Source organism: Glycine soja, chromosome 11 (assembly GCF_004193775.1).
Source record: "Glycine soja cultivar W05 chromosome 11, ASM419377v2, whole genome shotgun sequence".
Taxonomy (NCBI): domain Eukaryota; kingdom Viridiplantae; phylum Streptophyta; class Magnoliopsida; order Fabales; family Fabaceae; genus Glycine; species Glycine soja.
The window spans coordinates 14,209,538-14,236,586 of NC_041012.1; the positions used below are offsets into that span (position 1 = coordinate 14,209,538).

At 33.0% G+C, this 27,049-nt stretch overlaps 1 protein-coding gene across 2 annotated transcripts in view; it reads right to left on the reverse strand.

Moving 5' to 3' along the window:
• Window positions 1-27,049, reverse strand: part of LOC114374601 (probable 2-isopropylmalate synthase) — a 71,566-nt gene that overhangs the window by 8,226 nt on the left and 36,291 nt on the right. Inside the window, exons 4-8 of one of the 2 annotated variants that reach the window (XR_003658589.1) lie at window positions 19,623-19,715; window positions 19,444-19,530; window positions 18,408-18,508; window positions 1,180-1,213; window positions 46-119 (exon numbers count right to left, since the gene is read on the reverse strand). Coding sequence is in view for 1 of the 2 variants with exons in the window: in XM_028332262.1 (XP_028188063.1) it covers window positions 45-119; window positions 1,180-1,213; window positions 18,408-18,508; window positions 19,444-19,530; window positions 19,623-19,715 (390 nt within the window). In the remaining variant the exon portion in view is untranslated. Of the gene's footprint in view, window positions 1-44; window positions 120-1,179; window positions 1,214-18,407; window positions 18,509-19,443; window positions 19,531-19,622; window positions 19,716-27,049 lie in introns of both variants that reach the window. The other variant, XM_028332262.1, reaches the window with a different exon arrangement.

The following is a 27,049-nucleotide window of genomic DNA, read 5'->3' on the forward strand; positions in this document are numbered from 1 at the left end:
ATAAATAAAATTATATGGAGGGAAGAAAATTAGTAGTTCTTAACCTTTTTTTTCTCAGCCATTGCTTTGAATTGCCTAAACACACTATCAACTTCATCTTCCTTAAGATCATAACCAAGCTGAAATATAGATGATAACCAAAATAGCAAAGGGTAACATTAAGTATATTTTAAACATTAACAATGTGTTTCGATAGAGTAATAGAAAAAACAATAACAAAGCTTTACTCCACCCGGTGAAGTCGAATCTATAGTAATTGAATTTACTTAGTTCTATTTTTTTCTTGAATAGAATAATTAAATTAAGTTTTCTTCATTTTTGAAAAAAAAAGTTATATTGTAAAAAATAAAATTTGCTAGGTGTTGATTAATTTAATTTATATTTTTTTGGTGAATCTTAATTTGTTTAATGTTTATTGATGCAAGAAAAATATATATTAGTAATGTAAACTTGATGATAAATCTCATGGACTATGGTAGTGTTGAATTTGATCGATATTAAAGCACACAAAATGAATACATGGATATTTTAAAAGAAGTCATATATGAAAAGATCAAGAAGAAAGAAAAAGAAATGAGATATATATGGGGAATGCTAATATTCTTCTTAATTGGAGTGTATTAGCATTCAACACAAAATAATTTGGACTATAAAATTATTTATTTTTCTGTTTTCCAAAATTTAAGGATATTATAGAACTTTGTCATTTAATTCACAAAATAAAAATAATTTTTTTTCTCTCTCGTATCTTTTTCCACGATTCTCTCTTATATATGAGAAATATTTTTATTTTTTAATTAAAATAATAAAATACGATAATGTCTTTGAATTAAATTTTGAAAAATAAAAGATTGAATGATTTTTTAGTCCAATTTTTATGTGTTAAACGCTAATGCAAACTAATTAGGATGGATATTAACATTCACTTATATATGTGTGTGAGTGCGCATGTACACTCTTAAATACTTTTTTGTCTTTGTATTTTAGTAGACTACCACCTATTTTGTTGAAATTTTAATTTAGCACATTTAAGAAATAAATTACCATTGAGATTAGTATAAAATTTTAAATTTACTCAAGCTATAAAGCCAAACATAGTATTTCATATCCTCCTTAAAGTTACATTCTTTCATAAAACTCTATATCTAAATACGCAATAAAAAAAAAGTATTTGTATACCTCTTCAAGTCGCTTTCTCAAAGCTTGGCTTCCACTTCATCAATAAATGTAAAAAATAATAGAAATCAAGAAAACATTAGTTAGAAATTGATTGCGCAATGAATAAAATACCAAAATAATGAAAAAGTTGTTAGTAAAGATTACACAAAGCCTTGGAATTCAATATCCTAACACAAAAAGCCTTGGAATTTAATATCCTAACACAAGAAGCCTTGGAATTCAATATCCTAACACAAAAAAATATTATTTTTTTCTTGGTTATAAATATACATTTCTTAATTTTTAATAAAAGGCTAGGATTTCTAAAGCATCATAATAATCCCAACTAGGTTAGCACCAAGAGGATCACCAATCACCTGTATAAGACGAGGTTCCTTACTATAGTGAATTTACATGTTGAAAAACATTAAAATAAGACTTCAACTACCATTGGAGAAATTACAAAGGAATGAACAATTCCATATGTTGCGTCCAATGGGACCTTTCATGCAAAGGACCTAGCATCCAATGGATGGTTGCATCCAATACATGAGCATTCATCCATCCATGTGTTGCGTCTAATTCATGGTGTATCATATGTCTTTGTGTTTATAATCTATATGTGCATTTGTATGCAAAACGGAAAATTCATTAGTCCGTTAACTAACAATGATTTGAAATAAGTGTCAAATTCCCTACTGAATCACATGAATGGCCTAGAACTATGCATCATTACCCATACCTCCCTTTGAACACCTCATCATGTCACATTAAATGCAGAACAATTACCTTTTCTCTCTACTAAAATTCAATGAGTGCCAAATTTTTTTCGCATTTGAAATAAACACATTACCAAAAAAATTTAGCCTTCGAGTCTCACTTACAATCTTGTGATTTTTACTACATAACTTTCCTCTCTTCTATCTTTTGCACTCATAATCCAAGAAGACCACTTCTAATGTTAATCCTAACCAGAACCCGAATATGGATTCCAACGAAGATTTTGTTGACATTGTTCCTACTCACAGAGTCCTCTTGATATCAATAGTGCAATACTCAATGTTTAGTATTACTTCACTATTGATTATCTAGATAAACTTGGCCTGAAGATCAAGAAGAACATAGATATGTGGAATCAGAAGCTACTTCAATATGAATGAGGTCATATACCCAAAGTTGATCATGATGTATTGAAGGACTACAAAGTTTTCTAGTAAATGGATGATTGTTGGAGAAGTTTTGGGGAAAACAACGAAAATTACACCCACAACCGTTACTACTACAATTTGTAGTGAAAGAGTAGACAATTATTTGTAGAATGATTAGGATATGCCCTATGTTGAGTCCAAGGCAATATAGAAGGTGTTATTAGGAGACAAATTCAAGTTTCCTCTGTCATTTGGAAACATGACAAGGGATGCTAAGGTGTAATGCTCAAGTGTTCCATCAAATTCTAAACAAGGCCATCTTTCCCAAAGTGAGGTCAAAAGACTTCATCACTGAGATTCATATATTTTTCCAGCCCTTTTCATCTACTAGAAGGTATTTCCTTCAACATCCCCTTACAATCTACACTAATATATTTTAGGAATTTGAATGGCTAAGGGTAAATGAAGAACATCACCTATGTTTTACTGGTAAACAAACATTTTGGGATCAATGGGTTTATGATGAATTTGTTGGAGTTAACCCTAGAGGCTAACCTATTTTAGATTATATTTATATCACGACTTTTGTTTATATATTTTATATACATAAGACATGTCAATTATTATGTTATTAGTTTTATAGCATAATAATTTCTTTAGAATAGGCAATTCATTCAATGGCAAATCAAATGAGACTTGAGTGTGAGATTCATTGTTGTTTTAAAAGTATCTGTAGTCAAGTATTATTATTGACAGGGTGACAATAGTGCATTGAGGATATTATGTGAGTAGTTTGTTTATGTGTCCACTTTGGGATCGAGAAATTGAAGATCAAACTTGACAAGGATGACTCTCTTGTGCCTCTTGTTTGATCAAGACATTTGGATGAAGAGACAAACGTTACATGGTGAAAATGGTTGTGGTAAGATTGATATTGAAGCACCGATTTTCTTATCAGCGGGGTGGCAACGATGCATTGCTAGATGTCAAACACTTTCTGTAATATTATAAAGATAATATTGTTTCCAGTCTAGTGGGAGCCTATAAAGTCAAACACATAGAGTGATTAATTAGAGCAAATGAATAAATTAAATGTGAGTTAATTTAGTTCATAGTTAATTAATAAAATATGATTTACTTAATTAATGACATATTTAATTAAGATTTAATTAAATAGGACATAGTCTAGTAAGATAGCTAATTATATATGATTTAATTAATTATCTATAGATCTAATCAAATAAGATAAGTATGTATGTATCTAATCGAATAAGATTTGATAAGATCAAATAGGATTTGGTAGGATAAGATATGATTGGGATTTGAATCAGATCATTCTCTTATACCTGGTTATTAGGATCACACTACAACTCGTAGTGTTATTCAATTTTACAATTGACAGCCTCTTCACCATGCTGGCTCGTGCACAAGATTGTCAAGATATTGAATCATCCTAAAATCACAAGCTTACTAATGTAAGCGTGGGATCTTTGATCCCTTTCGATATCAAATTATGAGTCACTCCCAAATATCTCTCTGTGTGGCCCGTTTTTAGGTGCTTGTTGGTTGCCACGTTTGTTAGGTCTAGACAATCACTAGTCTTATCTACTTTAGATTTTGATGAATAACAAAAAGTATAAATTAATAATATTCTAATGACTTTTTGACAAGTGGACTGGTTCTATTTCTTAAAAGACTTAAGAATATGTTGTATTGTCCTAGAAGGATTACTTTGTTAACTATCTATCCAGCGTCCAACACGCTAAAACTAAACGGCGACCACTCTCTATGACAATTAGTGTTATACACTATGTTATTGGTTATATCACGCGTCCAACCGATAAGTAACTCATACATCTTTTGAAATGATCAGCATTAACAAAAAGTCTGTGGTAACCATAAAAAGGAAGTACACATATTCCATCCTATACAAATTTATTTTGTCTCTCTTTATTTTGAAATGCTAATATTTGAATTTAAGGAAATGGAAAAATAGAATGTGCTAATAAGAATATTCTCTAAAGGTTGCTTTCATTAAAAGACAAAGGAGAACATGAGGATGTTTGTACTATCATACAAATCCTCACAAATCAAAGCACGACACGTAGCTTTTCCTTCATTATGAGACAACGGTCTTTAAAAGGCAACCACTACTAAAAAAGAAGTAGAGGAAAATGCTGACGGAAAAGCAAGAAATGAGCAAAAGTGAAATACTGCTGAAATTACTAGACAATCAATACAACGTTTTCATTTGTTTATTCTTTGCTAAGAAAATTCATTTTGTAATTTATCTTTATTTTTTATTCATTCTTTGAGTGTTGTTGAATACTTGTATTCATTCAAACTTGTGTTTCTGAAAGCCAGGAGTTGCTTAGTGTTAAAAATACTTGAGTTTCTTAGATTCAGGGGGAGTTTAAGAAAGTGTCATAAGTGGTATTAAAAATACTTGTAGAGCCAGGAGTGATAGGTCCAAATACTTGTTTGTAATCAAGTTTTGATTAGTAGAACCCTTTACTATTGTGTAAAGGAAAAATGGACATAGCTTAGGTTGAGTGAACTAGTATAAACTAAGTGTTTCTACTTCTCTCTTTTATGGTTTATTGAGCATTCTATTAACACTCTCTGTCAATTATTTAATACCAAGTGTTTATTTGAAAAACAGTTTTAAAAGGACTCTCTGTTACTAGGTCTCTAGACGATTAAACTTGTATTTATTAAAATTTGTTTTTCTCCTTAGTGGATAAGTTATCTCTCTTCTACATTTCCATATATATAATCGCATTAAAAGTTGATATAAGTTTCTTATATCTTTGATTAACACACTATTCAACCCCCCTTTCTAGTGTGGCAGTTGTTATTTCAATGTTTTTACTGCACCATTAAGGCCAATAACATCGAGAATTACCTACCTAATCTATGAAAAAACAAAATCAAACTTTTGCACGCGAAGATGAAGCTTTGCTAGTTTTTGTTCGCCTAGAATTATCATATTTCCCTAATTTCTAGTTTATGGACTTGGTAGTATTTTCAAAACAAATAACCAATGCACTTACATGGATTGTTCTTAATACTCACGTGTTATATTGGTTGTGCCATAACCTTTTTTTCTTGGATTTAAAAAGAAACCTTTTTTTTCTCTATATTATTTCTTAAGCAAATAAAGTGTATAGTTTAAGAATCGTGATATTAGGTTATTTAATGTTGTCATTTATTGGTTTTTTTCTTTATTATCAATGTAATTTTCCATGCATATGTATTATACTATCATATACTAATATTTTAGATAGCGACGTAGGATCTTACAATCCGAGTTACAATTCTCGAGTTTCAAGTTTTTAACTCCCATCCGATCTTAGGTAAAATCTCGATTTTGACAACCTTGCTCCTATATATATATGAGAGAGATGGAACTGTGGATGACGTGAAACTGATAATTCACTATTGAGAGAGAGAGAGAGAAGTGTATCACACCAAATCCCTACGTGTGTACCATCAACTAACTAATAAACCATAATTTGAGTAATATTTTGCGTGAATTTTGTGCTATTTCATGTATTTTCTTAGCAGAACTCATGTTTAGACGTTAGTTTTTACATTGAAGAAGTACAACCACTCAATCAAGAGGAAAAGTTGGAAAATGCCCAATTTCATGAAGATCTAATGCTATTTTCACTTGATAAGGGTTATGGTCAGCTATAGAGGGCCATGGTCAATTTCATGAGGAGGGTTGTGTCCAAATTACAATATACCAAGGCCTCAATGAATAATTGTCAACAACGACCATGGTAAATATCGCCACTGTCATGGTAAGTTCATAAGGGTTATGGCAAATTGACAACGACTCAAGCCTTGAATAGCTTCAACTTTAGACAATGGGTGTGGTAAACTTTACCATAGTGATGGTGGATTTGACCACGACCATAGTTCACCTAATTAAGGAAATTATCTTTAGGAGTCTATAAATAAGATTCTCAAACCTATAATTTACATATTTCAAATTCATTACCTATTTATGCTTTTGAGCGTTTTTGAGGCATGGACAACACCGACAAGATGAGTTGTGATCATCGTTCCTTCCTTACTGATTTGTCTATGCTAATTTCTTTTAGGCTTTCTAGTTTTGCTTTGAACATGAGTGGCTAGTCTCCCCTAGTATCGCGGTTATGATGTAATCGTCCATTTGTACTCCTTCCCTTGTTCTTATGAAAATTCCTTGATGTTTTATGTCAATTTATTTTGTACCTTATTTTCTTTGTCAAATATATAGTGGTGATCATCCATGTGTATTTGGTAGATCTAGGTAGTGAATGCTTTATACCAATTTGCATGATCAAACTTTTTGGGTAATTTCCAATAGATTAGTTTATCAATAAATTAGTCATGCCTGGACATTATTTTTTCCTTTGTCTTAAATTGATATATTCATGATCATTGGAGTATCGATTTAAGGAAAAAGCACCTATTGACCTGAATCAAAGGCTTTAGGTAACTTTAGGGATTGGTAATTAACTTATGGTAGGAATTACTTAGAAACAACAGGGTTAGGGGAAAATTGATACTTGTAAATTAGAACCCCCGATCACTTTTAATATCACTCAAATTTCTCGTTTATCTAGTTTTACTTGCTTTTTTTTAAAAAAAACCAAAAAAATAATTATACTTCTTTTTAATATTTCTTTCAATTGTTTAGATAAATAATTTTAGCTACTGGGAAACACAACTTGTCCTTTGGGTAAGATATCCAGACTTAGGTCCATTGTTACTACTACTTAGGTTACACTTGCCCTTATGCATACATATTTTACACATCAAGTTTTTGGTGCCATAGCCTTCATGGGAAGAGGGAGAGCACAAATTTGTCACTTCCAAGGACCTCTTCCCTATCTGGTGCATGAGCCATGAACTACAGTCCAATGTTGGTATGTAATTCACTAGACACTGCCAAAACATAAAGGTGTATGTCTCCCCCAACCATAGTGGGTTTTTTTCTGTCAGCTTTTTTATCACAAGGATTGCCACCCACTTTGGGTTTGATTTTGTGATGACCACTAGTGATGTTCCCACAAAACCCATTGACTGTTACACCCTTCTCTAGATGAAGGTGATTCAGTAGAGGGGTAATGGATATGCTCTCACGCATCCTCTTCCTCTACTACTTAGGGAGCCATAACAGCCAGAGCCTCAACTGCAACAACCACCAAAATGATACTGTCAGCGGCATTCTCCAGTACATCACATAGAGGAGAGGGCTCAACATCAAGAGCAGTTCAATATTACCTCCTCGGTGCACTACCTTGACTAGCTAGAGACCTACATCAGATGATGGTGCTTAGTCGTTTGGATGCACATGTTGCTAGATTTGAGAAGCATCACTAGCTGATGACTGAGAGCTTTGCGGCTCAAATGGTGTTCTTTAGGAAGATGTTGGACCACTTCTTTCAAGGTCCACCTTCATCTTAGGGAGGTTTATTTTCGTTTTCCTTTATTTCTTTTTGTTTTATATTAGCCTATCTTCACTTTCATTTTTGGTTGTTTTTAGTTTTCAGTATTTCATTTTTAGTCTTGTATTTTAGGCTATATTTTAGTTTGTTTTATGCATTAAGGGCACTGCATGTATAAAGTGTGGGGGAGGGGTATCATCAATTCCCAACTTTGAGCTTATATGATATATGGGACTTTTTGCATTTATTCCGATTCCATCAATGTGTAAAAATGTTTTTATTGGGTTTTGAGAATTTCCTCAGGAGGGAACATTAGCATGCATGACTTGAACTGGCTTAATGTAACACCCTGAAATTTCCTTCTTAATTTACTTTGCTACACTTTGATAAGCTAGACAGTGAAAATTTGTATTGTGTAATTTAATTTTGTGCCTGTATGATTTAATTTATTCTCTATATAATTTTAAGTGCATAATTTCCATGCTATATATGTCTATATTTAGTGTAAATAATTTGTTTAGTCTAGCTTGGCAAAGATATGGAAACTTCCTGAACAAAAATTCCTTCTATAACAAAATTGTGTTGTACACTGAGTGATAGTGTAATTTAGCTCTATGTGAGAGTGATCTCTGATGTGCCATCATTTTCTTCTATTTTCTAAACCCTTTTTGCACCATTTTAATTATTGATTGGTCTTAATTGTCAATTAATTAGGCAGTTTTATTATTTGGGCTCATTTAGCTAATTTGATGTTTTTAATCTAATTTCAGGAATTAATGAAACATTGGGCTTAATCCGGATTTTGGTTGTGGACTTGAAGAGGGCAAATAAAGCAGCGCTTACCTTAGTTAATTTCTAATTAGGAAATTTCGCAATTTTATTTTATGTTGTTCAGTGTTTATTTCGTTTTGGGCCAGAGTATTGTAATAGGCCCAGTGACTTTGAGTGACTCTTTTTAAATAGCTGCCTTGGGATTCGTGCAGGGCATTCTATTCTGTTATGCTATTCATTATTCAGAGCTTTGTTTTAGGGTTTTCGTTTTTCTGTTTTGATGCTTCTGAGTTCGTAATGCAATTTTACGTTTGCTGCTTCTAATTACAATTTCGTTCTTGCTTCTTCTTCTACTCTCATTTACGTTTCTGTTCCATTTTACATTTCTATTCGTTTATGTTTCTGTTCATTTACGTTTCTGCTTCATGTTTCAATTGCGTTTTCTGTTTGAATCCATGGAAGGCTAGATTTTCTGGTGTTGTTTCCTTTTGAGGACGAAGCCCAACTCTCTTTGAGGTTTCACTTGTAATGTGGTTTCCTGGCAGTTCTCCCTTCACTAGTATCCCAAATTCGTGAATATTAATCAGTGCACGCTTCGTGTTCGATTAATTGCCTCTGAGCCTAACTTGCGTTCATGCTTAATGGACGAAGGGCTAACTGGTGTATGTGGTGCCTAATCACGTATTGAAAACCCTAAGTTGATTTTCGCTTAGTAAATTGAAATAGGGTTGGATTAAGTGGTTGACTGTTAGGGACGAATTCTCCATAACCCAGGATAAGAGAATGGCTTCTGAATCAGAGGAAACAACCCGTTTTTAATATTAGTAGTTTCGTATTCCAGTTTACTTGTTCTGCTCTTTAATCACAAAACAAACAAACCCCCCCAATCGTTACTGTTACTGCAAGTATATTATGAACATTTGGTTTGTCACTGCTCGTTGGGAAACGACCTAGGATCACTTCCTAGTTACTGCATTTTCATGTTTATTTGATTCGGGTACGGCCTCGATCAATCTCTGTCTGAGGTTCACTTTGGTTACACTTAATTCTAGGGAGATTAGCACAGTAATCAAGGTGTTTAGGATAGTATTTACTAGTTTTGATGAAAAAAACAAGAATATCCATTTTTTGCAAAGCTGTACTTTAACCATTTATAGTAGAAAATTCAAAAGGAAACAATACTAATTGTGGGCTTGATGTACACGATTTCCATGAGATGCCAAGAGTCATTCTTGAGTAAAAATTGAGTGATTAAGATAAGCTAATACCTTAATCCATTGGACCAAAGCCTTAAGCACACTTACAAGCTTCATTAAAACCCTAAAACATGATCATTTCTTCATATTTTCATGTTAGCTTTAGGGCAGTTTAGAGCAGCAAAACTTCTTCTCCTTCTTGCTCTTGAGGGCTGGTCTAGAAACCTTGAAGCCTGTTGGTAAGCAAGTTGACCCTTCACTCTAGCCTTGTTCATTCTTCTTCATCACTTGAATTTTCTCTCATGTTCTTGAGTTTTGTTGAAGCTTGTTTTTTACTCAAGAGACTTCATTCTTGGTTGTACCCTTCTCTTTCACATGGAAACTACAAGAGGTAAGGGGGGTCTCTCCAATCTTTGAATCCTAACCATGTGATGCTTGGAAACTTAGCTTCAAAAATGTAGTTGTGGTGTTCTTGAAGTTTTCGTGCTTGCTGCCATGTCTTGGAACTATATGCTAGGCTATTTTTTCTTGAAATTTTGATGCCAAATATGAGTTCTTTGGCTATTAAAACCTAAGGTTAGACTACAATTTGAGCAAAACAAGTTAAAGAGATTTTTGGAAGCTACAATTTGACCACGAATTTGACAATGTCTCAAGCCTTTAGTGCCTTCAACTTTTGACAATGACCGTATTGTGGTAAACTTTACCATGGTTGTGGTCATCTAAAATGGACAGTGGTACATCCTGTATGTCTAAGGCTTCAACGTCATAACTCTGACCACGACCGTAGTGCGCCTAATAAAGAAAACTATGTTTAGGAGTCAATAAATAAGATTTTGGAGTCTATAGTTTATATATTTGAAATTCATTACCTATTTATGTTGAGAGCTTTGAGAGTGTTTTGAGCGCTTCTGAGGCATGGTCAACACTGGGATGACGAATACCTATCATGGTTGCTTCCCTAGTGGTATATCTATACTAATTTCTTCTAGGCTTTCTAGTTTTGCTTTGATCATGAGCGGCTAATCACCCCTAGTCTGAGGTTATGATATAACCTCCCAATTGTACTCTTTCCCTTGTTCTTAACATAATTCCTCAATGTTTTATGTTAATTAGTTCTCTACCTTATTTTTATTGTCAATTAAGACTTGATCAATCTTAACTTAATCAGATATATAGTGGTGATCATCCACGTGTATTTTGTAGATCTAGGTAGTGAATGTTTTATACCAAACTGTTTAATCAAATTGTTTGGGTAATCTCCAATAGATTAGTTTATCTTTAAATTAGTTATCCCTAGACTTTATTTTATACTTTTTCTTAAATTGATATATTCATGATCATTGGAGTATTGATTTAAGGCAAAAACATCCATTGACCCGGATCAAAGGCTTTAGGTGACTTTGGGAATTATTAATCAACTCGGGGTAGGAATTTCTTAGGAACGGGGTTGGGGTAGAATTCGTACTAGTGAATCATAATCACAACAGCTTTTACTATCACTCAAATTTCTCGTTTATCTTGTTTTACTTGCTTTCTTTTAAAAACCAAATTTACAAAAAATAGTTCTATTAATTTTTAATATTTCTTCCGATTGTTTAGTTTAATAATTTTAGCTATTGGGGAACACAATTGGTCCTTTGGGTATGATATCTAGACTAGGTTCATTGTTACTACTATGTAGGGTATAATTTCCCTTATGCATACATATTTTACGTGTCAATTGCACTGAAACCCCATTCAATTGTTGCTCTTGTTGATTGAATAAAGGTATTGTATCCTTCAACACTTGGTGATCAAAGGCAACCTCTTTGTTGTTTGAAAGAACCCTGAGAAGGTAACCTCTAAACCCTTCATGACTCTTACGTAATGTGTAGTCCATTGGATAGGGTTCTTTCTGCTCAAGGTTTATTTAGAAAGTTTTAAATTATAGACCATGAAACCCCAACAATTTTTTATTTCCATTTTAGCGACTTGGATACATGTTCATTTAAAACAATTTTAGTATCTAAAGTAAGGAAGATTATACCTATATCAACATTAGATGCATGTTTTTCCTTAATAACTCGTTCAAACTTACTAGTCCATCAAACTTTAATATATTTTTTTTTCATAAAAACTACAAGATTTTCTTAGGAGTTAAACATCTTCTATGTCTTTGGTTCTAACAATTCTCCTTTTTTTATAATGACAAACAATATTAAATTTTGATCAAACATAGCGTAAAAAAAAACATCGGGGCAGAAACTCATGCTATACATCATAGTTAAAATATGTCATCAAACAAAGCTATAGATATATGCATAGTATTTAGACTCCCCTTGAGTCCAATACTCATACATGCATGAGAATCAAAGCATAATGCATCATTATGCATACAAATCAGAGCATATATCATATAGCATATATAAGAGAACTACAAGATATATCATAGCAAACCAAACCATAAGCTCAATTGCAATCAAAATAACCATATTTACAAGACAAACTAGAATGTTCTAAGTCCCAAATAATACTCCCTGTTTTGGCATCATCCAAAAAGGTAAAGAGTAAAAACATGATAGTAATTGTGGTGGTGGTACTTTGGGTGGTTCTAGAGGCTATTGTTGTTGCTCTTTTGATTCCACACAAGGTGGTGCTTGAGGTGGATTCTTAGTTTAAGATGCTTGAATAGGTATCCATGGAATTATGGATTGAAGGAGTGCCATCATAGGGGAAAATTGTTTTTGAATTGCTAATCAAATCATGAGTCTAGATACCAAAACTTATGACTAAGTTTTTCAATGATCCTAGAATCTTGCTTCTAAAGATGATCTTTGATCTAGACATCAATAAGCTCTTCAACTTTAGCCATAGTTAGCATTTTAGCAGTATGTGAGATGGTGCAACATTAGAATTTTGTGCAAAAGTAGATGCAACAACCATTGACATCTCAAGAGGAGGTGGAAGAGTCTTTGGAGGTTCACCTTATGGTGAAGAAACACCAATCATGGAAGTGTCTTCCTTGGAGGGTAGAATTTTAGGCTCAGGAGGTGAAAACATCTTACAAAATAGAATCTCAAAGTTCATCCTATCAAACAATGAACCAAGATCCAATAAGTGTAACTATTTTTTAGATAAGTGATATCTTCTTCATCAATGATCATTGTATTTGTGAAATGGTATGTTCTTACTAGATGCAAGGACCAAGCGTTGTTGAATGTTGTCTCTATTTCCTTTTCCTCCTCCTCTAATAGATTGGATGATGAAATCTCCTTTATGAGTTCATGTAAATTTTGTTTCTAGGTTTGTGAGCCAAGGTTTTTTCCAAACTTCTTTAAAAAGCTCAAAGTATTGTTGGAACTCCACTTTGGCCTTCGTTGCCATATCTACTTCCTCAGGTTCCACACCTTTCCTTTTATGAAAGTTAATGATTGGAAACCTTTGACAAATCCTATTAGGGTAGAATTTGAACTCGATTGACTTCTTAAGGTGCAAGGTTGTTGGATATGCAATGGCCTACTACTTCACCCAAGTTTAGGCCTTTACTTGCTCTGCCATCAACAAATATCTATTTATAATATATAAAAGTTGAGTTCCTTACTTTTACACGGTCACGTCAGCAAAATTGATGATTCGGAGGAAGAATAATATTCACTTTTTTTTTTCTTCCTTCTTCAATGTTATTCACAACATAACAAAACTCTATACCAAAACATTTCAATTCAATCTTATTGACCTTCAAATGCTTCTCACGTTCACAACCATCATTTTTCAATGTTCTATATTGCATCGTATAACCATTTTCTTTTACATTTTGCATATCATTCATTTTTTTCATATTAGTAATTTCTAAAAGAGGATTGGAATTGCTACTAAAAGAGTAAATAAATTATCCTTACTTTATTTATTATAAATTTTGTTTAAATAATAATTTTATACAATTCATTAATATATACATTTTTTACACAATAGAATGTAATATATATCATTATATTTTCACATCTCCCTTTTTTATGGGTTATTTTCATAAATGAAGTTGTTAAAGTTACTTTGTAGACAAACATAGCCTCAGAATTTGAAAAAACATTCAACATCCAAGAAGAAGATTCAAAGATAGTTGCAATCACTTTTATCATGGTTAAGAAATTAAGAGGTTTGATTACTTTCACACATTTAAAATCCTTAACAAAATTTATATTCTACACTTTATATATCTTACTACTCTATCTCTTTTCTTTTCTTTATATATATATATATATATATATATATATATATAATATCTTTAAATAACATTTAAATAAAAATTAATCCATAATTTCCTATCTCTTTATTTTTATGTTAGCATGTTTATTTAATTTGATATTTATTTATTTATATGAGATGTTTCTTTACTATCTTAAGTATTGTTTTCAATTCAACTTATTTAATAAATAAATAATTTTAATTCAATTAGGTCTATATCATACGTTCTGCTTACAATAATTTTTTTTATATTTTATTTACTATGATAATTTTAATTTACTAACAGTTATATTTTAATAATTATTTTTCAGATGAGTATTCAATCAATTCAACTTCAAGTACAAGAATTAATATCAATCTCAACAATCCTAATTTTGCAAAGTTCAAGATAGAGTAAAATGAACTTCCTTTTTTTTTTTTTTATTATACACATTTTGTAACATTCAACAAACAAAATTGTTAGTTTATTCTAATTCTTTGATTGATGTAGCTAAAAAATTATAAATTTTATTTTAAATAGCTACTTTGTGGAAAAAATGGAGCTACATCAAATAAAAGAATTATCTCCTCCAAGTTCTGCCAACATTGATCTTGACAAGAGAATAAGATCTTTGCAAGATATAATATCCATGAGATGGATATCAGAATTAGTATGCTAACCTACCATGACCTTCATATTCATAATATTCAATAATACTTTATTTTTTCTTAGTTTTAACATATATAAAATAATAGGATAATATGTTCACAATTCATGCAACAATCAATGAAAGCGATTGGGTGAGAGTTTTGTAACAACACTGTGCCCATCACCGTGCTATAAGCATCGGATTCAATGGTGAAGGGAATGGTGAAGTCCGACGTCGCCAACACCAAGGCTTGCGTCATTATTAGCTTCAATTGGTCAAACGCAGTTTGAGCGGATGGTGACCAAGAGAATTGGTCTTTCCATAGGAGCACAGTTAATGGTGTTGTAATGGCTGCATAGTGGCGAATGAATTTCTGGTAAAAACTGGTTAAGCCTAGAAAACCAAGAAAATCTGAGGGGGGGGGGGATGGAGTAGGCCAATCCAGCATGGCCTGGATTTTGTTGGGGTCTGGGGCCACTCCATGAGACGACACCACATGGCCAAGGTAATTGAGTTGTTGTTTGGTGAATATGCATTTGGAACGACGGAGGTATACTTCATTATGTGACAAGGACGAGAAAACGGCCTCCAAATGCTCCAAATGAGAGAGAAATGAAGGACTGTAAATTAGAATGTCGTCGAAGAAGACTGCGACAAATTTCCTGAGGAATAGCCGAAGAAGATCATTCATGGTGGCCTGGAATGTTGACAGAGCATTGCAAAGTCCAAAAGGAATCACTCTAAACTCATAGTGGCCGTGATGCGTTCGAAATGCAATTTTATGGATGTCGGCTTCGTGCATGCGAATTTGATGGAAACCTTGGCTGAGGTCTAGTTTTGAGAACCAAGAAGCACGATCCAGTTCATCCAGTAGCTCATCATTCGTCAGCATGGGAAAATGGTCCTTAATGGTGATAGCATTGAGTGCCCGATAGTGAACACAACAGCGCTAGCTGCCATCATTTTTCTTAACCAGTAAGACAGGGGTAGAGAATGGACTATGTCTAGGTTAGATAATGTTGGATTGGAGCATCACGATAACTTGGCGTTTGAGTTCATTCTTTTGAGAGTATGGGTATCTGTATGGTTTGACATTAATGGGGCTCGAATTAGGTAAAAGATGAACATGATGGGTAATATTGTGTGACGGTGGGAGTTGGTGAGGTTGTCGAGGGAAGGGGGTGTGTGGAGGTCGTGGTGTGGTGTAGAAGATGACTGAGGGGTTATTGGGTTTGGGATGTGGGTTATCTCGTAAAGAGGAGAAATGCTATAAGTCTGGGCATACCGTTTGAGTTGTTGGGCTGAGGCTGGGCTTGGGTAAAGGGAACATCTGCTTGCAATGTTATATTATGGACCAAATAACTAAAGCTCATCGTGAGTGCTGAATGGTCTATGGTCACAGGACCTAAAAGCTTTAACCACTGTACCCCTAAGACGATGTTTGTGCCCCCAATAGGTAAGGGGTAAAGGTCCACAGGAAAAGTATGTCTCTGGATCGTAATGGGGATGTTAAGGCACATAGAGGTGCAATCCAGCATGGTGCAATCACTAATCATAACGCGCATCGTGGACGTCGGGTTGGAAGGAAGGTGGAGGAAGTTAGCCAAGCGGGGTTGGAGGAAGTTGTGAATGCTTCCGCTATCCACCAAAATCACAACACGATGGTGAGCAATAGTGTCGTAGATGCAAAACGTCTTTGGCAAGGGCATTTCTGATAGGGCACTAAAGCTGATTTGGGGCTCACAAGGCAAGTCGAGTTGATGGTGGTCCAGATTAGGAGTGGAAAGGGGAGCCGGAGGAATCGAGGAGGATTCATTGTCTTCATCTTTTGTGATGAGTAAGTGAAGACGAGGGCGACATCTGTGGCCGAGAACCCATTTCTCATCACAATGATAGCACAGGCCCTTGTCTCATCGAGTGGCCAACTCTTCCACCGAAAGGCGTTTAATCGGGGGTTTCAGGTTTGGAGGGAAGGCAGTGGTAGGGACAAAAGAAGAAGGGTTGGGCCGATAATGGTGGCGACAGTCGTTGAGTTTCTCCTCGTGCAACTTTGTGAGAGCTACGGCCTGTAGAAGGGATAGGGGTTGAAACGCCTGCACTTCGCGGTGGAGTTCAGGGTAGATCGAAGATGAAACAACTCAGCAAGGAGGGTGGAGCTAGGCGAACTATGCGGTTCGCAAGATGTTTGAACTCGGTGAGATACTCATTCACCGAGTCGTGCTGTTGGAGCTTGAATAAAGCGCACTAAGGTTGTCTCCACTAAACGTAATCCCTGAGGTAAGTGGGTTTGTTATGGTTCCTTGCTGGTCTGCCATTAGCTACCACCTTTGTAGTGCTGTTATTGCAATCAAATTTCATAAAATACATAGTGTCCAATAGGCTAACAAAATATTGTGTTCAGTGCTTTGCAAAAAACCCAATGTTCAATGTGTTGTTTCTATCCAACACTTAACAAGAAACTTACACCCTAATTTATATATTTTATTAAGTTTTTCATCCAAAGCAATATCACAGGATGAGATCTGTGTTTTCGGATGCTAAGGTTTCCCTGCTCTTATATTTCTTTATGCATTTAATATTTCCTCAACTTTTTGTATTGTCTCTAACATTTGAATTTAAATAATTTAATAAAAAGCAAAAAAAGAATTGAGTCTAAGTACTACTCCCGATCAAAGACAAGAGTAGTGAAGGCAAGGATTTTCATAAAAGAAAAAATGGTTAGAAAAAGGACAATTGTGTCTTTTTATTAAAAAAAAGGACAGTCCCTTTCAAGAAACATGTTTCTTTCTCCTTTCCAATAGTAGACATGTTTAAAGTAGAAAAGTGTCAAGCTCTCCTTACATTCAATAAAGATTGATAATGGGAAATTTTCAAGGTCTCATTTCCCAATGAAAATATTATTATGAGTGCCTATATAAAGACTAGGAGAGAAGACATTAAAAGAAGGATTCATTAACAAAAATATTCAAAGCATATGTGGACAAGACATTCTGATACTATAAGCGCTCTAAAATGTCCATCCTATGCGTTGCACAGTTTTTATAATTGTGTGCTAAACTTCTATATCCTCACTTTGTGAGTAGATTCTTGCAATATTCAAACATGTTGTTTGTGAAAGTGAGAAGTGGATTAGTTTGAAACAATACCTGAGTTTTCAATCTCAAGGAAAGATTATTTTTTGTAAAGTCAAAAGTGGATTAGATAATATTTGGTGTAGTGATAAGTGACATAGAAAATACTCGTCTACAACCTCGATTTGGTAAGTATAACCCTTCTAAGGTTGAAAGAGAACTTAACATAGTTTGAAACAACACTCAAGTTTTCAATCTCAATGAGAAATTATTTGTTGTAAAGTCAAAAATGGACTAGATAATATTTGGTGTAGCCATAAGTGACATAAAAAATACTCGTCCACAACCTCAATTTGATAAGTATAACCCTTCTAAGGTTGAAGGAAAAGTTGACATAGCTCATTTTGAGTGAATAGTATACAACTTGTGTTCTTGTGTTTACACTTCTTTTTTTTTCTTTTCTCACATTTTCCTGATGAAAAGCTTTTCATACTTGTTTTAAAAGTTTTTGTTTTGCAAAAAAATTGCAAAAAGTTTTCAAAGTTCATATACTCACTATTCAATTCATCTTCTAGTGTGTTTCTTTTATTTCAATTTCTACATCACAAGCACAACACAAAATAATATTTTCAATTAAATTTCAATTTGAGGAAGTCAGAAACAAATTTGTGAAATAATATTGTTGAAAGTCCAATTCACCTTCCTCTTATATTGATAGTCATGCTTTTTCTAACATAAGCATATTTGAGAAAAAAAGTAATTTGCATACCTAAGCTTCCCTAGCACAATACCAATTCTGGTGGTTCTTTTATGTCCAATTTCCTCAGGAGATATTGTTTCATATGTACCTTTATGTTTAAGCATTCCATCCTACAAAGTAGAAAATAAAATAATAAAAAAATTGGACAAAATATAAAGGAGAAGTTTCATATAGTCTTAGAGCTAACTTCACTAGACAAATAACACCCGTGAAAGAAAGAAATGAAAAACTTAAATTGTATTCTTGCAAAGAAATTTAATTATATAAAAGGAATCAAAATAAAATTATAATATACATTTGATTTTGAGTTTTACAAGGGTTGTGTAAATGAAGATTAAAAGGTTTTAATCATATATTAGATTCTTACTATAAATTATAAATCTTGTATTGTTGAATGTTTAATATAATAGAAAATTCAACAAATGTATTGATTTAAAACAAGCTAAGAATTTTAAAGACATTAAAATTTGTAAATGACAAGCAATTCACGAATCCAAAAAACTATGAGTAATAGAAAATGAATATTGAAATATTTAATATATATATATATATATATATATATATATATATATAGAGAGAGAGAGAGAGAGAGAGAGAGAGAGAGAGAGAGAAGTGTTGTTTTGTGTTCTAAATGATAATCTTAATCAAAGTAAGAACAAAATATACATTAAGATAATAGATTAAAAGAACATCAAGTAAGTTTTCAAATTCTTAAACGTTATTTGTGGATATTCATTTACAATGCAAAGTTTAAAATTCCATAGATTTATTAAAAGAAAACACAAATTGCAAAACTAATTAACTTTGAAATTTGGATATCGCAATGAAGTGTTTGCTAATACTTCTTTCATGCTAGTATACTAGTATGACTAAATTACTAATTGTTAAAAACTCTAGTAAACAGTTTTACATAAAAAAATGTAGCATACTGGTAGATTAAATTGATAACTTAAAAGCTAAAACCTGTATGCTTTAGGAATACAATGAGTGAAGTGTCTTTATACTATTATATAGCAACACATAGCATGTACAGGATACGACTAACCTGATGAATGCCACTTGCATGGACAAATGCATTAGCTCCAACAAGAGGCTTGTGAGGTTGTAAATGCATACCAGAGTATTCTTCGACCTATTGATAGAAGTTATGAAAATTTGATAAGAACAAAGGTAAGTAAAAAAGAGAGAAAATATAAAATACAAGAATGGATTCAAATTAAAAACCATCTTGCTTGTCTCTAATATGTGTCTTGTATTGATTCTTGTATATAGACCATTTAAGGCATGATCTCCCTTGGATGCCAAGACCATCACAACCTAGATTGAAAAAAATAACAAGGGAATGTGTGATAGAATATTAAGGAAAAGATTGATTAAATAACAGTGGACACATGTAAGCACTATAAGAGTATGTTTAGCCCAACTTATTTTCTACTTTTTTATATCTTAAAAAACAGAAGTTGATCCAAACACTCTTTTTAAAAATCATGTACTTAAAAAACAAGTCGCTTATTTTTTTAAAAAAATTGTCAAAATAATATAGCTTAAATAAAAGCTAATGAGAGGAACTTAAATCCAACTTAAGTGGAGCTTTTTCTAAACATTCATTGTTTGAATCATGTCATGATATGTTTTTTTTAACTTTGCTTCTTTATTTTTTTGCTTTGATTTGAAAGTTCAGTTGTTATAATTTTAAAAGCAACCTAAATGGATTGGGTGGAACACACCTATGCTAACTTCAATCTTTTCTTTTCATGGGATATTTGTAAATATAGATTATTGACCTGTAAATTTAATTCCCATTATGTATGAATTATTAACTATAAAATTATAATCTTTTTATATAATTTCATAAAATTTTATTAATTAGAATATGTTTAATATTTTTAAAATTAAAAGTTTTAATTACTTAAATTAATATTTTATCATCTTTAAAATAATTCTATACACATATAATAAAATTTTCGCAATATTACTTTTATTTTAAAAAATATTTTGTCTTTGATAAGATAATGATTTTTAAATAAAACTGCATTTTTTTTTAAAAATACCATTCAACTTTTTGTTTGAAAGGAACTTTTAATCTTAAAAATGAAAGTTCACAAACAACTTTTACTTTTTTTTAAGTTTTTATAGAAAGTAGCACTTTGATCTTATCTTATGAAAATAAAATGAATATATATCTTTTTATCTTATCACCATCTTGACTCTTAAGAAACAAAAGAAAAAATAGATTATTTAAAAAATAACGGAACAATAAAATATGACAAAGCCTTAGTAAAGATGTATATGACTTATTGATATGTGCAGATGAGATGTAAATAAACATCTTTATGGAAAACTATCCTTAGCAAGAGAAGTGCATTAGCCATGTTAAAAAGTCACATATGATTTAGCCAAATAAAACCAACAACTCAATCCCAAACAAAATACCCCAACAACACCCAAAACACATAGGGATGGTCACTATAATTTTAAGACTTGAAGTTAGAATATTATTTTTGGATTGGTAATGGACATGCTCACTTAGGTTCTTCTTTATTAATATATAACTCAGATTCTTAATAAACTAAAAAGTTTATTTGTAACACTTCAAAATATATAACCCTGTAAATTGTTACGTAAGTAATTTAGTTAAGATTTATTTAATTATTTATAATAAGAATGTCTTTAGAAATTGCATGTGATTAATAAAATAATTGTGTAAAAAATGAAAAATAGAAGAAATTAGTAGTTTCTTAATATATTTTTACAATGTAGAGTTACACTGTGTAAATTAATTACCAGTGTAAACCCTTTTCACAATCATAGCAAATCTCTAGTCACCAATGGGGGAAGGGGCTGACAATTCCTTGACACACCCTTCCTGAATCCTCTCTTTAGCCACTTCAACACTCAACCTTCACACACCACCCTCCTAACCAATCAAAATTCATGCATATCCCTCACACTCACTCTCTACTCATTTTCCCTCAACTTAGCAAATAACTTAGGTTCTCTCTCTCTCTCACCAAAAACGCTTCAGATGACCCTCAATTGAACCAAGAGCACTCATATCCTCTTCTGAAACACACAAATTCATTAACCACCAAGTTGGAAGGAAGAGTCACTCTAAAATCTTTGTACTAGTTTTGTGTTGTGTTTGCAAGGCTTGGAAGCTTACATAATCTTAACCACCTCTTCCTCTAATTTTCATGTAGCAGTGAAATCTATGGTCAGGAGGGTCTTTTTGGTGAACGCAACCTTGGAAACCATGGTGATTTGATCCTCCATTTCATTGCACACATCAAAAGTATTTTTTTTTTTATAGTTTTTTTGCAACTGTGCTTTGACAAGCTAAGATCTTTTTCTTTGCATGCATGACTTATCTTCTTCTTTTGTTCATTTTCATGCTTTAGAAGAGCTCCTAGTAAAAAGGAGACTTTTTCCATGTTTTTTTTATATTTTATAAAGAAAGTTTGGATTTTCAAAAATGGGCAATGATTAGGGAGAGGCTGGCTGGAAGGCTTTGTTCTCGGGACAAGTCTCGAGGTTTCAAGCCTTGAATGAAACTTACTTGTTGGTTTTTTGTGAAATTGTTTTTAACTCTAGGCACAATTTTCAACACCTTTAGTGTTCAAGACCTTGAGAGATGGGGTCATTTTGAAGCCCATCTATGACATGCAAAGTGACTAACTTGTTGTGCAACGAGTGTCTGATCGTGCTCGATTTTTTGTAACTTTTAGCTTATGTGGTTGTCATCTGAACAAAATGTTTGCTTTTTATGAAAATATAGAAATAAATTCCATTTAGAAATTTAAATTTAAAAAAATATGGATTTCATCTTCATTTTCTAAAGGCCTAGCAAAACGGAGTTCAATAAGAAAGGAAATATTTAGGTTTTGGGAAAAGTGTTAGAAAGAAAATTTTACTGGGAGAAACATAGGGAGAATTTTTGTGTAATTTTTACCTTGCTTAAAAGAAGGTTTTTTAGTTTCACACTGTAAAAAATATAATTCTTTTTGGTTTTGGGAAGAGGTATAAATTCGCAAATCTTTGAACTATGTCCAAACTGAAGTGTTCCCTGTCTTGCTGTCTTATTGAAATTTTTATGTGTTTTTGTAGATTTTTGCTAATGAAGTACTTTACCTTGTTGGAAAGATAAGAAATTTTCCTTTAAGGCTGTATGAAAAATTTTCAATCAAATTTTTTTGATAAATTTTAAAGAGGCTTGAATCTTCCATGTTTTTAAAACCTAGGGTCTTTAATGCATGTTACTTGATGTATTGAATCATTAAATTTTCACTATGTGTTGATGTGTTTCCTTGTTAATTTTTTGTCTAAGGATTGTGTGCTGAATTTAATGATTTCAATGAGTTAAGACCTGTTTTTTGATTATTGAAAGGCCAAAGGAGTGTGAATTTTGAGCAACTATAACTATGGAATGTGATGTTTTAATTGGAGACTGGGAGGTGTGACATCAGGCACTGTTGCACGTGATCTTTTGTGTGTGACCTGGTTGGCTTGCAACTGGAGACGATAATGATTTGTGTGCTAAGACCTATGTGTGGTAGATACAAGGACTCGGGCACGAGTCCTGGTGTCAACTAGGACAATGTTCTAATGGGCATAGTGCATCTCGAAAGGCATGCACCAGGCGTGGATTAGAACCCCGTTCTAGTGAACATTGTGTGTCTCAAACGACGTACAATGCTTTGCGTTAGTTTGCAAGAACATGAACATAAGTACCCATGTGACTAGGATGTTTCCTTCAAGAGATTAATGCGCTTAAGAGACGTACAAAGAAATTTAGACTCTCAACGATATGCGAAGATTTTTTTTCAAGAGAGTCGACTTTGGGGGACGTGCAAGAAGTTGTGAGAGTTCTCTAGAAGATGATCGATTGGCAGTTTCCACCAAGAGGTGTAGATGGGATTACTATTTTGTGATTATCTTAAGTTTGATTGATTCTCGGACTTGGTTCACCTTTCTATGATGTTTTGTACCTTTGCAATTGGGCCCCACGATAATGACAAAGTAAGCACTCAATGAGGAGTGATAGATGATTAAATCCTTAGAGTTAGGATGGCCTTACAGGTGGTACCTGGGTTATGTTCACTAACTTATTGTTTCTTGGGGATATGGTGTTGAGGTTGAGGTCTCATTTTCCATAGTGCCGACTTGGCAATCTTGAAAAATGCAAGACATAACTGGCCAGTGAGAGCTTGCCATCATACCATGGCATAGGGTGTGTTCCTGGTAATCACCCAAAATAAAATTTTGTAACTCTAATGAGTTTTGTGAGTTTCAGTGGTGGTTGGCTAATGTGATCTATATGATTGAGTTAGTAAAAAGAGACACCTTAGGATGCATGTAAGACCTAGTGAATAACCATAATGTAGTGGTTGTTATCCTTGTGTGTTTTGACTTAACTAAGGGTTTTTGTGTTTTGTCTAATGAAGCAGAATGACTCACCCCTTATGTTTTCATTTTAGGATCATACTAGGGGTAAAGAGATGACACTATCTCGAGGATAAGTGCACTTGGAGGCGATGGATACACGATGTGATCAGAGGCATAGATCACTTCCTTGGGTATCCTAGTTATGCTCAAACACCTACTGACTTATGCTTGGGTGTAGTTTCCAAATTGGGTTGGGTGTTAGAGATTACTGCTCTAAGTCCAAGACCTTTATCTCTCAATGTATTTGTTATGGGTAGGCCTAGGCTTCAGACTTTTATTTGTATATTCAACCATCAGATTCCATTATATGCGCCTTGACTCACTCATGCCCTTGGATGTATTTACCACTTTCAAAACTCAGTATGCTTGTGTATTTATGCACTCTTTACATGTATTTCAACAATTTTAAGTTATTTAATTTCTCTTTCCTTTCATCTAAAAAGGTTGTTGATTGACAATGATCTTAGGCTCTTAGATAAAGGTAAAGTTGTGAGGAGTTTTATCATGTTATCCTTATATTTGTATTTTCTTCTGATAGCCATAAAACCATTAATGATAGTTTTTAATATTTGAAACATTTTATCATTAGTTTCTATGTATTTCATTTTCAATATATTGTATTGATCCACCAACATATACAATCTTCATTCTTTGAACTTAGTTTAATCACAAGTGAAAGTCAATGTGACTTATATTTCCTTTGCAATCATACATGAATATGTTGTAGTTTTGAGTATTGCAAAAGACAAAGTCCCATGTTGCTTGGGATAGCTTTGGCTCAAGTGTTTATATACCATTTTGTGATATGGACTTTCAAAGTGGCTGCCAAGAGATGGAAGTCTCATGCACATGAGCTTGAGTTGTGTGGGTTTGTCATAGTGCAAATCCACTAATTTTACCCTCCCCCTTGCGAGTACAATCCTTTAAAGTTTTATTCAATTAAATTATTTTGAGATTTATTTTGAATTCAAAAAGCACGCCTATCCAAAAGTTCCAATTTTAATGAGACAGTTTTTTATTTGATCTAATTACGAAAATCATGGGATTTTCCTTCTTTCTTCCTCAATCATTTGATTGTTTAATTAATTAGTATCAATTATCATTAACTATTTTAATTATTATCTTTATTATTATTAATTACTCAAACAGTCATGTGGTCCCTTCCAACCCAATAAATATGAGTCTCTTTGACTCTATTTTTTCACATCAAGAATTATCTCACCTCGTTTCTCTTCTCTAGTTTGCTTTCTCTGTTCCTAGGTTTAAGTTTTAGCCCTTGCTAGTTTTGTAGCCTCATAATGTATGAGAATTTCTTGTTGTGTCATGGGGGACTTACATGGGATACCACAGATAAATCTTTTAGGGGCATTGCCAAAACACACCTCATGAAGAAATCGTTTGTGATAAAAAAAACCAACTTAGAGAGAACACGGTGACATTTTTGTAAATAAATGTAACAGCTTTACGAGGGTTTTTCAAACATCATCTTAGAAGGTTGTCATTCTAAGATAATTTTGCGAAAACCCTCTTAGAAAACTGTCATTTTAAGACATTTTTTACAAAATAGTCTTAGAATATTTTACACTGTTTTTAATATTTCATTTCTCCCTCCACCTTCTCGCGCTCTCACTTTTCAACTTCCCCTTCGACTCCCCCTCTAAGGTTCCCAAGCCATCACCTCTCGCGCTTTCTTTTTGAGGTTTGGCTCCACCTCTGCTCTCGCCTGCAATGCCCTTTCCCCTCCTTTATGTTTTGGTTTGGCTCTGCATCATTCACTCTCATTGGCCAAATTTTCACGCATCCCACCATATAAACCTCGCATTCGCTAAAAGTCTTGAAATACATACTCTTCTCATATTTCTCAGTCACCATAACTCATTTCTACCTTCACTTCGCACATCTTGAACCCTCTCTTTCCGACAACTAGGTTAAAGTTCATCAATGGCTGGTTGTGGCAAAACCCTAGGGTCCAGCGTTGCAAAAAGGCAATCTCAAGGAGTAGCAAAGCTGGCCTCCAATTCTCGGTCAGCCTATCGCCTGTTTCCTTAAGGCCAGAAAATATGTCGAGCGTGTTGGCGTCGATGCTCCCGTTTACCTCGCCACTATCCTCGAATATCTCACAGCCGAGGTAATAGCCGCAATTTTAAATCTGATTTTGAAATTATCTCACCATGTGATTCGATCTAGGGTTTTGAATTTCAATTGGTTTAATTTCCCCTAATACTTGTTTGTTTTTTGAGCAATTGGATGATTGGAAAAATTGAATTTGATGTTTTTATTTTGTAAGTTTTGGAGTTGGTTGGAAACGCTGTGAGAGACAATAAGAAGACTCGAGTTGTGTCGCGCCACATTCGATTGGCAATGAGGAACGATGAAGAATTAAACAATGCTTGAATCATTATTGCATTAATTAGCTTTCTTTTTTTTTTTTTGGGTAAGATTTTATGTTCTTTATCCACATGATATAAATGCTCATTGGATCAGCTCAATGGTTATTAATTTATTTCCTTTTGACTTTAATTTATTCTTTATAAATTATTTAGATATGTTATGTCACTTAAATAGTTATTAAAGTAATATATATGATTTGTTATATGTTACATGATTTCATGAATAAATCTTCTTTATTATTCAAAAAAATAGTGGTTTTCTTTTAATTTTCCCTTTTTAAAAGACATTCTAAGACGGTTTTTGGGAAAATCGTTTTAGAATTCTCAATTTTTAAATTTTTTGTTAAGAAAAAGACATTCTAAGACGATTATTTGAAAAACAGTCTACAATCTAAGACATTTTTTTGGAAAAATCATCTTAGAATTCTCAATTTTGAACCTTTTGTTTTTTAAAAAATACATTCTAAGACAATTATTTATTTAAAAACTGTCTTAGAATAATAATTTTTTTAAGATGGTTTTTTAAGAATCATCCTGAAAAGTCTTCACTTTCCACGACGTTGGATTCAAAACCATCTTTGAATGCTTTGAAAAATCATGGTGGAATGCTGTTTTTCCAGTAAGTACAAGGTTGTGTCCAATAGCATATACCTAATCATATATTCTATTATTTTATAAGGAAAAACATTATAAGGTATCATACTTTTGTATTCAATTGAATCTTGCTTACATTTTCTATAGCCTATTCTTCCCTTTAAGAAAGGAATCCCTACAGGTGATTTTGGAACATTATAATCACCATTAACAGTAATACTCCAA